Raw genomic sequence first — 15,941 nt, 5'->3', positions numbered from 1 at the left:
CCTTCTTCAGTGCTAACTGCCATGACAGTTTCCTGCAATTCTTACAGGAAAATGCTGGATACCTGTGGGGATGCAGAGAATAAACTGGCAATGGAGCTCTCCCAGCATGAAGTACAGATTGAGAGAGAAGTTCTAGACCCGCTGTGCCAGCTGACAGAGGTGAGATAGCTCGGCCTGAGAGGGGGAACACATCTGGATTGGTGCCTAAACTGAGAAAAAGTGGTTTATCTCATTAAAAAAATGCTTTAAGGAGCCCTGTGCTAGTGGTGGAAAGTAGCTGTGAAGCCTACAACACGTAATTTGTTACAGTGCACAATTGAAAATTCAATTAAGCCCCTAATTCTCATTTCAGACAGAGATCCCCAACATTCAGAAGCAGAGGAAGCAGCTTGCAAAGCTGGTGCTGGACTGGGATTCTGCAAGGGGAAGGTAGGAGAGCATTTTAGCTCCTGGGTGCTTTTCTGTCCATGTGAGCTCCTTGTTGGCATCTCATGGCACCTGCTCTGCTCTGGTGCTTGCTCCTGAAATGCTGCTCTGAGCAGGCAGTAGGTGAAAAAAGACAAACTTACATTTAAGTTACACCAGAAAAGGATCCATGACTGCTAGATCCAAACAGAATCAAGATTTCAGAGCTCTTCCGTGCCTGTATATAATTGGAAAAATGCTGGAAACTCACCCATTTTCCAGTTCATGCAAGTGTTTAACTTAAATAAGGGATCACTGAAGTTTTCAGCTTGAAGAGGGCACAGGAATCTCTCTGTGTAACTACACCAAGTGCTTTTACAGCCCTGTATGGAACTTTGGGAGCTCCTGGGTCGTCCCTCTCACCCTTGAGTGCCTTTGAATGGTTTTACACTGCCCTGAGAATTGGTGGAGCCGTTTCCAGCATATTCTACACCCACGCTGTAGGGCAGACACAGGATTCCTGGTGATTTTTATAGCTGCTGCTGGATTGTGTCAGCATGTCAGGAATGGTGTGTTTGGAACCTTTTGGTTCTGTTGGAAAACCTCTGGAACTGTGGGGTTTGTTTCCTGTTGAAGGAAACCAATTTCGAGGGAGCCATAAATGCAGATCCGTGTTGGATATTGATTCTCACAGAACGAAACTTTTCTTCCCCAGGTACAACCAAGCCCACAAGACTTCAGGAACGAATTTCCAAGTGCATCCTTCAAAAATAGAATCTCTTAAGGAAGAGATGGATGAAGCTGGAAATAAAGTAGAACAGTGCAAGGTAAGGACAGGATGAGTGTCCCTTCCACACCTCCCTTGGAACTGCCCAGTTGTGCAGCTGCAAATCATGTGGCTGTGACAGTGTCTGTCCTGGGGGTGTTTTCATGCCAGCTGATCTCTGGATTGCTTTACTGCAGTGAGGAACTCCATCCAGGGTGTTTCTAAGTTGGGTATTTGGCATTGTTTTCAGTTTCAGTCTGAGCCAGCTGTGTCCTGGCCATGGGTGGATGTTCAGGGTGTCTGGGTGCTCCAGGCCATGGAGCAGCTCTGCAGTAGGAGGCACCTGGAGAAGACTGAAGCTGAGCCATCCCAGGACCCGTGACACCTCTGAGCAGCTCACCTTCATTTTCACTTCTCAGCAGCAAATGCTCCATTGAGCACTGAGAACTGAAACCATTTTTATGAGTACTTGTTTTTGAGTGCTATAAATAACTGGACTGAATGGCAATGTGGTCTTGACTGAGGGGGGCAACTGCTGTGCTGGATAAAGCAGAGTTAAGGTTTTGAAATAATTTTGCTTGAAGAACACTTGCAGCAGAGCAGGTGCATTACAGCTTCTTAGTCCAAACTTCCTGAAGGCAAAATAAACAGACTAAATCTACCTGTGCAGTGTGAGATGAGTAAATCTGCTGTCCTGGTTTGCATCTTTCCCAAAGGATCAGCTGGCTGCAGACATGTACAGCTTCGTGTCCAAGGAGGGGGAGTACGCCCGCTGCTTCGTCATGGTGAGTGCTGGCACTGGGCTCTGTTCAGCACAGCTGGGCACACACACTCCCTTCTCAGAGATGACATTTTGTGTGCTAAACCTTTAGTTTTGTCTTATGTGCTCATCAGAAGCTAATGCTCTTTTTGTTTTTAAAATGTGGCTTCTGTTCTCAGTTATTAGAAGCACAAGCAGATTACCATAGAAAAGCATTAGCAGTCATAGAAAAGGTCCTACCCGAAATTCAAGCCCATCAAGGTAAAGTAACCTGTGCTCTGGCTGATGCTTCTCCTTGCCTGTGCCACCTATGCACAATATTCTCCTCCTCTATCTCGACTCTCTTGCATGCAGACTGATTTAATAAGGCCATTTTGATCTGCTTAACAATTGTACATTTCCGGGCATAATTCCATCTTCGTGTTCTCCGGAGTTCTCCAGCCATGTTTAACACACTAATAAAATATTGATTAAGGATCTCTCTGATACCCAGAAGGGTAAAGGAAGGATTTTTTCTGTTTGCTTACCTGTCTTCCTTGTGCCCTTTTGCTGAGTCACAGCTGGCTCTTCAGGCCAATGAAAGTGTGGTTGTGATTTGGTTCTTGAGTGATTGCAGGTGATTATCAGGAAAACTCCATGTATTTTAGGGAGCTTGATGGTTTTTTCCCTCATTTTGTGCAATCCTCTTTCCCAGTGTGCACTGCATGCAGGGAAAGGGAGAGTTTGGGTTCTTGTGCTGATCAGTTGTTAAAAAAGTGAATTAGACAGCTTCATTTCTTCCCTAAGAAGACCTGAAACTGCTGCTAAGCTTCCACTGTCAGGGGATTTTCATGTGTATCACTGATGATCTGGGATGAAGATGCACTGTGTGTTTTGGAAACTACTCTCCAAAATATTGGCTGTGCTGTCCCTGAATCTTTAGAGAAATAGGGGAACAGAGTCTGAGGAAAGCACAATCTGAGCTGAGGGAGCTGTTAAGGATGAGCCAATGAAATACATAAATCAGTAGGAAATGCTGTGGGATATCTGCATTCTGTGGCAGAGGGGTGATGCTGGTACAGCAGCAGGGCTGTGCAGAAGGTTGTTTTTGGATATGGCTGCTTGAAATTTGTTGTTGTTGCCTGGGAAGGTTGGACAGAACAGCTGAGCAGCAAATGCTGCAGGACCGACTGGCCTCCCCAGAAGGTGGCTGGGAGCCATGGTGGCCAAGTGGCTGAACGTGGGGAATTTCTCACCTTGTGTTTCCAGCTGCAGTGTGAATTAGAATCCCTAAAGGTTTGGCTTGGAAGGGACCCTAAAGCCATCGAGTGCCACCCTGCCCTGGCAGGGGAACCTTCCATGATCTCAGGGTGCTCCGAGCCCCGTCCAGCCTGGCCTGGGACACCTCAGGGATGGGAGCTGGGACTTTGAACAAGCACGGAGGTTTCTTTTCCTGATGTTTGCTGTAATTTGCAAAGGTTGGGAAATGCCTTGTGCATCTCGTGGCGTGTTAACCAATGAGAGGCACTAAAAGCAGACAAGGGAGGTGATTGATGTGGTTTTGTAAAGAAAAGGGGTGAGTGAAATCCTTTGCAGAAACACTTTGCCTTCAGAGCACTCTTTGAAGTCCTCTGAAGTTTTTGTCCTTCTTGGCCTCTTTTCCACATAAAAGAAATAACACATCTGTACTAACAATAACCTTTTACATCTGCATTTTTTCAGTTAAAATAGCAGAAATGGGTCAGAACGTAAATGGTAGGAAAGAAGAAATTCACATTCAATTTGGAGAAATTTGTGCAAATTGGAGTTAAACAAGAGTTGAAGAATTAAAGTGAAAATTTGGATGTTGTGGTGCTGGGCTGTTACCATGGTAGTTCTGACGTGATACACTGGGGCTGTTAACATCCATTGTAATTTGCTGATTTAAGGAATAAAACAGCTCAGTTTTTATTCACTTTAAATACAGTTAAAACCAAAATCAGCCCAGGTCATGCAGTCTGGGCAAAATTTGCCTCACAGATTCTTGCAGACTGGAGCCAAATCAGTGTTACTGGAACGTGCAGCCTTGTGCTGGCACTTGTTAAGGTTTGTTATTTATAATTCCAGTTATACACAGAATTTGTACGTGATATTCCATCCAGAAAGATGCAGAAGTATTTTTTTCTTGACCACCAGCAGCCTCATTTTCTCTTTGCTCATGATCCAAGGGACTTTACCAATCAAGGGCTGTAAAACTCCTGCTGTAGTCTGAACATTTCTGTGCTGTACTAGAGGCTTTCTTCTCTTCTTGCCTGGGCTGTAGTTCAAGGGTTTGGGAGATATCCTGCTCAGTGTTTTGATACTCTCCAACTTAGACAAATGGACTGAAAAGCCAGCTTTTGGAACTCCCCTGGAAGAGCATCTGAAGCGCAGCGGGCGGGAAATCGCCGTTCCTATCGAAGCCTGTGTCATGATGCTCCTGGAAACAGGGATGAGAGAGGAGGTGGGTAATTCCAGGGAGCTAATTCCAGGCCAGGAATCCGGGGGAAGAGGGCCGAGTGAAGCTCATGAACTGGTGTCTGTTTGTTAGCATGGTGCTTAACTAATTTCTTCATTAAGTAGTTGGTAAATGCTTTGCAGCAGAATAACTCAGCATGTGTGAAGTGTCTTGGAGGTGGATGCAGAGACAGTGAAATTAGGGGTGGGCCAAGGGTGGGAAAGAGCTGAGCCATGGTCAGGTGGCAGTGACAGGGCACATGAAGGATCAGCTGGGTCATAACTGTCAGGGAAAATCACCAAAGCTGGAATGTTCTGAAAGAGGCTGTTGTAAAACTGTTGTAAAACTGTTGTAAAACTGTAAAACTGGTGCTGTTCCAGCCTTGTGCCAATGTGTGGTTACCAATCAGTACGTTTTGTTTCTCTGGTGCAGGGCTTGTTCAGAATTGCTGCTGGAGCCTCCAAGTTAAAAAAGCTGAAAGCTGCCCTGGACTGTTCCACGTCCCAGCTGGATGAGTTTTACTCAGATCCCCACGCTGTTGCAGGTATTGGGAGTGCTCTGAATCCAAACCAGGTGTAAATTGACACAACACAACTTCGTGCTGTTCAGGTGTTGATGTCCACAGCTAGACTGGGAGAAGTGACAATCAGTGGAAAGTTCACATCACAGTTTGACACAGATAAGTGTAGGGTGCCCGTGCTGATCACAGCTGATGTGTTTGTGACAATGGTGTGTAAAATTCAGGTGATCATAATGGCCCAGCTGTCATATCTCTCATGACAGGGGTGTTAACATGGTCAAGGTAGATTAGAGCTGTGTGTAGACCTTCAATACATCTTTATAAGAAATCCTTTGTCCTGAAGAGGTGATGCAGAGTTTTACAGCGTGTTTCTGCCAAATTGCACCGAGTACTGACAGACCCTTTGTGCTGAGATCTGAGCAGTTCCACTGTGCAGGTGTCAGGCCTTGCCACTTTCCCTGGCACTTGGAATTCATTTCACAGATAAAACTGCAAATGTGAGGGCAGATTTCCCCTCAAGTGTGAAAGCAGTGGCTGAAGTGCCAGCCTGTCCCTGTCTGCATTGCAGGTGCCCTGAAATCCTATTTGCGGGAGCTGCCAGAGCCTCTCATGACCTACAGCCTGTACGAGGAGTGGACACAAGCTGCAAAGTAAGCATGCTAGGAATAGCTACAGAGGAAGTCATGCTGCACATTTCTGTTAAATTTGATTCTTCATAGATGAATTCAAAAGAAACAGCCAAGCTCACACAGTTATTTATTATTTCACTAACGGGTATTTCGTGTAACAAATTATTTTAAATAATAAATAGCTTAATACAACTTGCAGAAAATGTGGTGAATTACCTTCTTTGTTTAACTATTAGGGTTGCTTCAGGCTGCTGGCTGCACAGTATTGATGCTCAAGCAGTTTTGTGGCAGGTAGAGATAATTCAGGCATCTGACAAGCCGGTTACCAAGTACAAAACATTTATTTGGCATAAATGAAGTTGATATCATCATCTCTTTGTCACTGTAGAAACTAATTCCAGCCCTGAAAGTAAGATGTCATGGCTTTTTTTTTTTTTTGTCCTTTCAGTATTCAGGACCAGGATAAGAAGCTCCAGGAGTTATGGAGGATTTGTAACAGATTACCTGAGCATTACCGTGTTAACTTCAGGTGGGTGTGAACACCTCTTAGCTCAGCTGCTTTGCACTTCGAAGCCAGTTAAACTAAACTCTAATCCAGGTGTGCTGTTCTTGGCCAAATTCAGTGACATTTATAAAAATACCTCTTATTTCATGCAGCAGTGGCCCTGCATAGGAGGTGTCCTCAAATTAATTCCCTATCAGCTGTCAGGAAATAATGATGCACAGAGCCTTTCTACTTATGGCTCATGCTCTGCTCTGTGCTGTAGTTTCCACTCTTAGAAACCACCTGGATCTATCTTAAACATCTCATTTTTCCTTTTGGTTTTGCATTTTGGAAATGAACAGGAACAAAACCAGCTCTGGTGATTCCTAGAAGCATGGAATTTCCATTACAGGACATAAAACTAGCTGAAATGAAGCATTTTTCTCTGGAAGTATAATATTTCTGTGGTTCTGTTTTGCTAAGATGGGAGCTGCTTTCTTTGCTACCCAGTTCAAGTTTTATGAGTCAGGAGCAGAAGCTTTGGGCAGCTGCCAAGCAAGAAGGCTGCTCATCTCATTTCCTTGTTGTTGGGAGCTCTCTGTACAAGTTCTTGAACTTTTATTTACTTGCTTTCAACGAGAAACACTCATGGTTCCTGCTGTTTATTTTTTTTTTCCTTTTTGAAGGTATTTAATCAAATTTTTAGCCAAGCTTGCCCAGAACAGTGACGTTAACAAAATGACACCGAGCAACATCGCCATAGTCTTGGGCCCCAACTTGTTGTGGGCAAAGAATGAAGGGTGAGTTCTTTTAAGAAAGCTATAAAGCAGAACTGGGTGAAGCTGTAGAACTGACAGGTTTAAATCCTTTAGCAAGGAATTTAGCAATTCACAGCAACGGACTGTTTACCTAAAAAATATATGAAGTGTTCTTTCAGCCCATGCCTCCAGGTCCTTTGAGGCAGGAGGGGTTTGGGGGGTGTTTCCAAAAGCTGTGAATGTTCCTGAAGAGTCTGGAGTCCAGCACAGCTGCTCTTTCTCTGGTACTGAGGAGCTGATCCATCATGCTTAGCCTAAGTTGCTGTTTAGGTGGTCTGAATTGATTTTTTCACTTTGACGGGACTCTGAACGGAGCGTTGTTCAAACCTCCCCTGCAGATCCCTTGCTGAAATGGCAGCAGCCACCTCGGTGCACGTGGTAGCAGTTATTGAGCCCATTATTCAGCACGCAGACTGGTTCTTCCCTGGAGGTGAGTTCCTGCCACAGCTCAGCAGTTTGGGCCCTCCAGGTCACCCTGCTGGCCTGTGCAGTGAGGCTCCCCTTGGGCTGGGTGTGTGTCTGAGGAGGCAGTCTGTCTGTCTGTCCCTTTGCAGATGAGGATTTCAATGTGTCTGGGGCGTTCGTGGCAGTTCCTGCTGTGAATTCCAATCACTTGTCACACACTGGGAATGACTATGAATGTGGGACCCTGGAGAGGAAGAGGCCTCTGAGCATGACAGTGATGGAAGGGGATTTGCTGAAAAAGGAAAGGTAGGTGTAATTCTCTTATTAGAGGGGCCCATTATACCCTCTTCCAATGAGGCTTCAATCAGACACCTTCACTGGTGTCAGGAGAGGAATTTCATGGAAATGCTGTAGATAACCACGGTGATTTGTTTCCTGTTGTTGCAGCCTGAGGATGGCTCAAAGGTAATGTACTGTTACTTCCTTCCAGTTACACTCTGTGCATGCTAAAGCCCAAGCAGATATTGCTGCTCCCAGTCTCCTGGTACCCATTGGGGGTGGTCTGAGATTCACTGGAACAGAAGTGCCTGCAGTAGCCTCTCTCAGTCTCTAACTTCTGGTATTCCCTGGCTTCTCTTTCAAAGCCCATAAGCTGAGGTGATGTTACCTGGTGCCTTCATGATAAGACTTCTGAGTTGATGATGGTACAGTATTGCCACAGCAAGCAGTAGAATGCTAAAAGTTCCCAGTAAAACGTGCTGTTTCCCATATAACATGTAGTGTAACGTTCATTCTTATCACTCATCATGAGTATTCAAGTGATGTGCTTGTTTTTAGCTGTTGATGCAAATGTTGTTACCTGTTAGCTATGACCAGCCACATGCAAATTTGTCAGCACTCACAGAGGAAGAAGAAAATCGGTTCAAGATTCAGTGTTTAACAGAACAAGAATAAAATAATTTCTAGAATGAATGTGCTGTATGCATTCTAAAATCTGTTAGAGCTGGGGTCTGTTTCTTCTCCATTGTTCTTGAAATGCAAATAGAATGATTTGGGTTGGAAAGGACTGTAAGGATCCCTCTTTCCAGCCCCCAAATCACAGCCTGTATCCAGTAGCTTTTTTTTTTTAATCTCTGCTGCAACTTAGTGTGTGATAGAAACAAAATTCATGTGGCAAAATACATTTGGTGAGGAGCTACTCTGGTGTGTGAGGAAACGTCTGTATTTACACGTGAGATTCCGAGTGCTCTGACCTCATTGTCATCAGTGTTTGTCTCCAAATGTAATTGAGTAGTTTGTTCAGTGGCGTTCAGCTTATCCCTCTGCGGGGATAAGCCAAATCCCGTTGCATGTTTAACATCGCTGGTGTTGTGCAGCAGAGGAGGCTTTAACACCGCGGTGTCGGAGCTTTCCTCGTTGGCTTTGCATGCGGGGGTTCATCGGGGGTGGGACCCCCGAGTCCTGCTGCCGCAGCCCGGGGGTGGCCGCCTGCTGCTCACTGTCTCTTCTCTCTGTAGCTTTGGTGTGAAGGTGCTGGAGCTGCCCGCGACCCCGCGGCGATGTGGCACTGTAAACAGAAAGCTCACATCGCCCGCCTTCCAGCCGCCGCTGCCGCCCTGCGAGCCCGCGGCGCTGCCCGAGCAGCACTGCCCAGCCGGGGCTGAGCCTGCTGCCGGCCCCGGGGCTGCTCCTGGCCCCACGGCCGCCCCCGCCGAGCAGCCCCAGCCTCCGGGCGCTGAGGATGCCAGGTAAGAGGCACGGCCGGCGCTGGCAGCGGCGTGGCAGCGGCTCCGGCAGCAAACTGGTGCCACCCGTGCCCCCTGGAATGTGCCCTGGCAGCAGCGCCCTGCAGGAGCTCTCCTGCCACAATTGGCCTTCTGAAACAACACACTGAAGTGGTCTGATCAAATAGCATCTGTGGTTCTGGGTGTCCCAGAATTCACCTGCTAATGCAGCATACACAGGTCTGTCTGTTCTGGAGTTCATCTGCTAAGATACTGGAATTCTTGGGGACAAATGATGATGAAAATGATGATGATGATGATAAAAATACGCACTGACCTTCCCAGGTTATGTTCTGCAGATGTGCACACAGGTGATACCAGTTTGCTGCTGAAAGAGCCAAACCTACAGTGGCAATACCAGAAACCTGTTGGTCTTGTTTGTTGTTTCTTGTACTCGTTACCTGGATATGTCTTGTTTTGTTTATTTGTCTGTAGCAGGTGTTAGTGATGAGCAGACTTGCTTACTAGAAAACTAGTAATCAGTTTATCATATTTCAGGATTAGTTTCTTTAGGACAGGCTCTTTGCTGTTTAATTTCTCTTGAAGCTCTGTGCTTGTGTCCCTGGACTCCAAGGCTAATTGCAGCAGCCTGAATTCCTCCTGTGAGGTGGAAGCAGCACTTTGCTGTCAGCTCTTCAGTGTTCTGAGAGCTGTGACAAGCCACCTGTGAAGCCTGCAGCATTTCCAAATGTCAGCCTCAGGGTGGAACCCCACCGTGGGGTTTGCTGCAGCACTGACTCTTGTGCACAAAGCTTGTTCTCAGGTGACACATTTACAAAACCAGCTCGTTTGGAAATCCCCTGCACACCAGTATTTCCTCCACTGATGGCTTTTGTGGCAAAGGCAGCTGAAATGAAACCTCAGGGGTCGTGTCTGAAAGTGGCACTTAAAATCTGCACAGCTTCTGTGCAAGTACTCACAATTTGTTAGCAGCACCTGGAGAATTGGGGATTGCAAAGTGCCAGTGGAAGTGAGTAAAGCCAGTCCTTTGGAGGGCTAAATTGAAGTGAGAGAAGCCTGCAGGTGCATGGCCCAGGAGGGGACCCTGCCCAAACCACCTCACCTGGCTCATCCTCCACATCCCCCATCGACCCAGCACTTCACCACTGAGCCATGTCCTCAAGTGCCACATCCACGTGTTCTTTGAACACTTCAGGGCCTGTGACTCCACCACTTCCCTGGGCACCTGTGCCAGGGCTTGACAATGCTTTCCATGAAAACTGTTCCCTCATGTGTGATCCACGGCACGGTTTGTAAGGGAACAGCTGCAGCTGGGCCAGACAAGGCACGCCACAACCATCTCTAACCTGGGCTCTTTCATTTCCAGTGCCTCAAAGTGCAAGGACAGCTCGTCCGCAGCCACTCCTCCCCCGGTGAGGAACGGCGGCCAGGCAGGGCCAGCCCCGGGCCAGGCAGGGGCCAGCACCTCCCAGCTCGGTGTCAGCCAGCCCCAGAACGCTGCTGGTCCCAGTCCCCACGCCCTGAGGAGAGGTGTGTGTCTGCTTTCCAAGCCTTTCTGCTACCTTCCAAGCCTTGATGTACTGCAGAAATGCTGCTGAAATAACTTTACCACCTTACACAGACAGCAGTTGACTCTGCTGGCTTGTCCCCGAGGCCTGGCTGTAAAGCACTGTGACTTTTGCACTCTGAATGGTGACAGTGCTGCTTAACAAACTCTCTCAAAAGCTATTGATCAGTAAATGCTTATAATTGATAATGCACCATTTTATTCTGATAACATAGCTGGGGGTGTTTTGTGCTGCTAATTGTTTTCTTTGGGAGCTTGGTTTGGAGTTGTAGAATTCCAAAATGGTTTGGGTTGGAAGGGATCTTACAACTCATCTTGTTCCATCCTCTGCTACGGGCAGGGGCAGTTTCCACTGTCCCAGGGTGCTCCAAGCCCTGTCCAGCCTGGCCTTGGGCACTGCCAGGGACGCAGGGGCAGCCCCAGCTGCTCTGGGCACCCTGTGCCAGGGCCTGCCACCCTCACAGGGAGCAATTCCTTCCCCATATCCCATCTAACCCCACTCCCTGGCAGTGGGAAGCCATTCCCCGTGTCCTGTCACTGCCTGTCCCTGATGCTGGGATCTCCCTCTTCTCTCCACAGCTGTGAAGAAGCCAGCGCCGGCCCCCCCCAAACCAGCCAATCCCCCCCCGGGGCAGCCAGGGAGCCAAAGCTCTTCCCCGGCTGCTCAGCCACCTTCTGTCTCCCCAAAACCTCCGGCCAGAAGCTCTTCTCCGCCCGCCCAGCACGCCAACCAAGGAGCAGCCCAGACCTCCTCCCCGTGCCAGGTTTCTGCACCCCGGAGATACTCCAGCAGCCTGTCCCCGCTCCAAGCTCCCAGCCACCCGCCCCCGCAGCCCCCAGCACAGGCAACTCCTCCCCTGCAGCCCAGGGGCAGCAGCCAAGCGTGTCCAGGGGAGCAGGGCCCCGAGCAGCCGCCGCCGCAGACCCCCACGCCGCCCGACACGCCGCCGCTGGGCAAGCACGCCGTGCCCCCCGAGCCCTGCCCGGTGCCCCAGCCCGGCACCTTGCCCCGGCCACGGCCCGTGCCCAAGCCCAGGAACAGACCCAGCGTGCCCCCTCCGCCTCACCCTCCCTCGCAGCCGCCTGCAGACCCCACGCACACGGCCTCCAAAATAGTCACAGGTGAGTGCGTGCCCCTGGCACTGCCAGGGCAGGAGATAGTGCTGGGGCTGGGGGCATGGGGGAGCCTGGCCAGCACAAAGCACGGTTAGATGCTCCATAGCTCATTCCCAGTTCATGCCTGGCCAGCACAAACCACGGTTACAGTGCTCCATAGCTCATTCCCAGTTCATACCTGGCCAGCACAAACCACGGTTAGATGCTCCATAGCTCATTCCCAGTTCATACCTGGCCAGCACAAACCATGGTTAGATGCTCCATAGCTCATTCCCAGTTCATGCCTGGCCAGCACAAAGCACAGGGTAGATGCTCCATAGCTCATTCCCAGTTCATGCCTGGCCAGCACAAACCATGGTTAGATGCTCCATAGCTCATTCCCAGTTCATGCCTGGCCAGCACAAAGCACAGGGTAGATGCTCCATAGCTCATTCCCAGTTCATGCCTGGCCAGCACAAACCATGGTTAGATGCTCCATAGCTCATTCCCAGTTCATGCCTGGCCAGCACAAAGCACAGGTAGATGCTCTGTAGCTCATTCCCAGTTCATGCCTGGCCAGCACAAAGCACAGGTAGATGCTCCATAGCTCATTCCCAGTTCATGCCCACCCAGCTGCTCTGTGCATCAGGAGTGTTTGGGGGCAAGTGGACATGAACTTTTGGTTTTTTGGGTTTTTTTTTCCTGTTTGGAAGCTTAACCCTGCGATAGCAGCGCCAGCACAGCATCTTGGCAGTCAATTCTGCTTGTACATCTGTTGCCAAAAAGCAAATATTTAGAGGAGGGAGAAGATGTAGCCGAGGATGGTGGATTTCAGCACATACTGAGATAAGAAGAGGGCACAAGTGGTCACTGGCACGTGTTTTACCAGGCAAAACATGCAGAGAATGTTTTACCTTACAAGAACGGAGCCTTCTGATGTGCATTTAAGTTGGACATCCAGAAGTTAAAGAATCACCTGTATAAAACTCTGGTTCTTAGGTCAATATTTATAGAGCCTCACATTTTAAGTGCAGCCCTTGTTTTAAGACAACAGTGGAGTAAAGAGAAACTTTTGTCTTCTCACAGAAGCTTCATGAAGCTTGTAGTTTCCAGTTTGGTTGGGATAATGTTTCTTTAATAAAGTTTATTTTTTTTAATGTAGTTGCTAAGGCCATTCAAAACCAGCAGTTTTTGGAATGTTTTCCTGCTGAGTCACTGCTTATTCTGGGAAATTCTGAAGGAAGAGATACTGAATGTGGGAGACTAATGCTTTTAAATCTACTTATAATTAATAATGGTTGGAACTTTCCCATGACACTGCAGCTTCTCTAGAATTAGACTAATGTGTTGGAATGCAGAGTATCAATTCTGTTGCCTAACAGCTCTACCCCAATGCCTTCACAGGTGGGGATGGTTACTGCGAATAAGGTTTGTACTCACAGAAACGGAACTGCTGACCTGCTCCTGTTTGTAGCTTTGAGTTCAGATGTGTGCTTGGAATTGTGCTCTGCCAGCCCTGTGTTCTCCCCCCTCCATAGGAAACGTGCTCTGCCAGCTCTGTGTCTCATCCCTGCACAGCATTCTGCCTGCAAGGGGGCTCAAGCCTCTGCTGCAGTGAGCATTCAGTTGTCCCTTAAGTCCCTGGAGAGAATTAACCCTTCACACCACCCCCAGAGTTAGTCCTCAGTCAGGTGTGAGGGATGACCCATTTCCAGCAGGTTTCTTCTCCTCAGTGCAGGCAAATAGGATTTTTCCTACAGTTTGGTGGTTTGGTTACGTTTTAATGTAGCTCTCACTGTAGCTTTGCAGTTCTTTTTAGCCACTACGAGTTTTATTGGCAAAATCCAGGCTGATGTGGCCGAGCCCGTGGCAGAGCAGCCCCTGCACCGTGGCACCTTCCAGGCTCCCTGCTGGCTCTGCTGCTCAGCCCCACTCCTGCACACCCCACTGCCATCTCCGTGGGGCTGGGGGGCCCTGGGGTGCTGCCCCACTGCCTGGGGGCTGCTGCTGCCTCCCCAGGGAGCACTGGGGACTCGGGGCTGCCGGGCTTTCCCAGGGTTTGCCTCTCTGCAGCAGGGCTGAAACCAGGCTTGGACTGAGAGCTCAGGCTGGAAGTCATTCAGGTTTGGGGTTTCTGTTAATCGAGAAGGAGGTGCCCAGAGCAGCTGTGGCTGCCCCTGGATCCCTGCAAGTGGCCAAGGCCAGGCTGGGGGGGCTTGGAGGAACCTGGGACAGTCAGAGGTGTCCCTGCCCATTATAGGATTCCATGGAGAAACCTGCAGTTAATGAGCTGCTTAAGCAACTGAAAAGTAGCTTTGATTTTTAAAATAAGTGACTTCTGATTGTACTTCTGTCAGTATATTTAAAATATGAGGGTAATTTATTCCCAAGCTGAAGTCAGAAGTGAGGCTGGGCTCTGAATCTTGACAGCACTTTAAATGAAGCTAGCGGCAGCAGCTGTGCTAGTGAATCAAACTTCAAGGGAAGACTTAATCTAAATTTCCAAGTGTTTCATAGTTTGACCATATTTATTTTCGTTTTAGGGTTTTCCTGGTTCTGAGGAAATTGCTTCAATGCTAGCAGACAGGGAGGGTTTGTTTTACCCCAGTGCAATGGGAGAAATCCTTATCTTGTAATTAACATCCAGCTGGGGCTGCTTCATTAGAATTGGGCACAGCAAGCACCTGCCAGAGGGAACTGCAAACCAGAGCAAATTGGCCCAGGTGTGTGCTGTAAACACAGTATGGGAGCTGCCACACAGGAAAACTGGGAGAGGAAAGCTGCTGAGGGAGGATTCTCTCCAAAACTGGTGAAGGGACCTAGAAGATCCAGCCTGTTTAGCTAAAATCCCCTTGGGGAGGGGTTGAAGTGACACTCAGGCTCACCTCCAGCAGTACACTTCATGCTAAAGCATCCACCTTTTCCAGAGCAATGTGTTTTTAAAGGATTAATAATCTGAATTAACACCACCACCTGCACCTAAGAGTGTCTGCTCTAATATTCACACCTGCACATACCAGCACTTACAGACTCACTAATTCACAATGTGCAGCTGCTGGTTTTAATTTGAACCTTAACAAGTGGAATGAGGGAACAAAATTAAGGTGCCAGCAAACCTCATAATGATCCCTGAATTCTGACCTGTCCTCAGGATACTGTTGACTCCTTTGTCCCTGTACTGGGCTTTAGTAATGCCTCAAATTCTATTTATGGTGTTCAAGTGAGAAGCCCTAGAATATTCTAATCAAAGGTTTTATTAAATAATCCAGATGTTTGACCAGCATTCAGTAGGAACTGTATTGGCAAGTGCAATGGTAAGGAAAAGGCCCCTGATTGGCCGCCACTGTTGCTAATTGCTAATTGCTAATTACTAATGATGTGTGTGCTAACTACTAACCCCCCCCCAGTGCCCTGCTCTGTGTGTGTGTCCCCAGCATGGCCAAGAGGGGCTGCTGCTGCTCCCATTAACCCACTAAAGCCTTGGAGAGCAGAATGTGGCTCCTGCTGTCCCTGGCCACTCTCCCCTGTGCTGCCTGTCCCGAGCACCAGAACTGCTCTGTCCCGAGCACCAAAACTTCTGTCCAGGGCACCAGAACTGCTCTGTCCCAAGCACCAGAACTGCTCTGTCCCGAGCGCCAGAACTGTTCTGTCCAGAGCACCAGAACTGCTCTGTCCCACGCAGGGCTCCTGCTGGATCCGCTGTCACTGCCCTGCCCTGTGCCCCTCTCTCCCCATGCCACAGCCCCCCTGAGCTCCTGCTCCAGGGGCTGGGGGCCTGAGGGTCTCCCTGCTTACACAGAGGGTGGGGTGGGGTGGGATGTCAGGTCCCTTCCAGCACAAAACCATCCTGGGCTTCTGTGCCTGGAGCTCCTGCTCGGTGCCAGACCAGGTGGGATTGCAGCTGCCCTGTGCAGGAGCCCAGGACACAGATCCCTGCAGGCTGCTGGGCTCTGGGGGCTCAGGAGCAGGGCAGGCTGCACTCAGGGCCTGAGTCCCCTCTTCCAGGTCATTTAGCTCAGAAACCTTCAACTTGAGTTTTCTGCAGTAACTTCTGGGTTAACTTCAGGATGTCATGCTTGAGTTATGAGTCCCAGTCTCTCTAGGATGCCTGTCTGCACCTCCTGTGCTTGAAAACAAGGCATTTATTTGGATTTTTTGTTGATCTAAGTGATCTAAATTACTTCCTATGTGGAGCAGCTGCTGGACTGCAGTGAGGGATGTCACGGCATGTTGTAAATCAGCTTTCCAAAATCCTTGCAAGATTTTCAGTTACCTTTTTTTGAGCTGCTAGG

General features: G+C 48.7%; 1 protein-coding gene across 6 annotated transcripts in view; it reads left to right on the top strand.

Annotated features, from left to right (window-relative positions):
* Positions 1 to 15,941, top strand: part of ARHGAP17 (Rho GTPase activating protein 17) — a 42,512-nt gene that overhangs the window by 25,065 nt on the left and 1,506 nt on the right. For 2 of the 6 annotated variants that reach the window (XM_030285061.4, XM_072935914.1), the window contains 15 exons: positions 48 to 159; positions 353 to 429; positions 1,121 to 1,232; positions 1,888 to 1,956; positions 2,111 to 2,192; positions 4,265 to 4,392; positions 4,819 to 4,930; positions 5,475 to 5,556; positions 5,984 to 6,064; positions 6,706 to 6,819; positions 7,176 to 7,267; positions 7,392 to 7,548; positions 8,760 to 8,990; positions 10,354 to 10,517; positions 11,134 to 11,676. In XM_030285061.4, the coding sequence (XP_030140921.4) occupies positions 48 to 159; positions 353 to 429; positions 1,121 to 1,232; positions 1,888 to 1,956; positions 2,111 to 2,192; positions 4,265 to 4,392; positions 4,819 to 4,930; positions 5,475 to 5,556; positions 5,984 to 6,064; positions 6,706 to 6,819; positions 7,176 to 7,267; positions 7,392 to 7,548; positions 8,760 to 8,990; positions 10,354 to 10,517; positions 11,134 to 11,676 (2,156 nt within the window). Of the gene's footprint in view, positions 1 to 47; positions 160 to 352; positions 430 to 1,120; positions 1,233 to 1,887; positions 1,957 to 2,110; positions 2,193 to 4,264; positions 4,393 to 4,818; positions 4,931 to 5,474; positions 5,557 to 5,983; positions 6,065 to 6,705; positions 6,820 to 7,175; positions 7,268 to 7,391; positions 7,549 to 8,759; positions 8,991 to 10,353; positions 10,518 to 11,133; positions 11,677 to 13,053; positions 13,078 to 14,918; positions 14,964 to 15,941 lie in introns of all 6 variants that reach the window. The other 4 variants (XM_030285063.4, XM_030285062.4, XM_030285064.4 and 1 more) reach the window with 4 other exon arrangements.

The sequence above is a fragment of the Taeniopygia guttata genome, chromosome 14 (assembly GCF_048771995.1).
Source record: "Taeniopygia guttata chromosome 14, bTaeGut7.mat, whole genome shotgun sequence".
Lineage (NCBI taxonomy): Eukaryota > Metazoa > Chordata > Aves > Passeriformes > Estrildidae > Taeniopygia > Taeniopygia guttata.
This window is presented reverse-complemented; position numbering and strand designations above follow the sequence as displayed.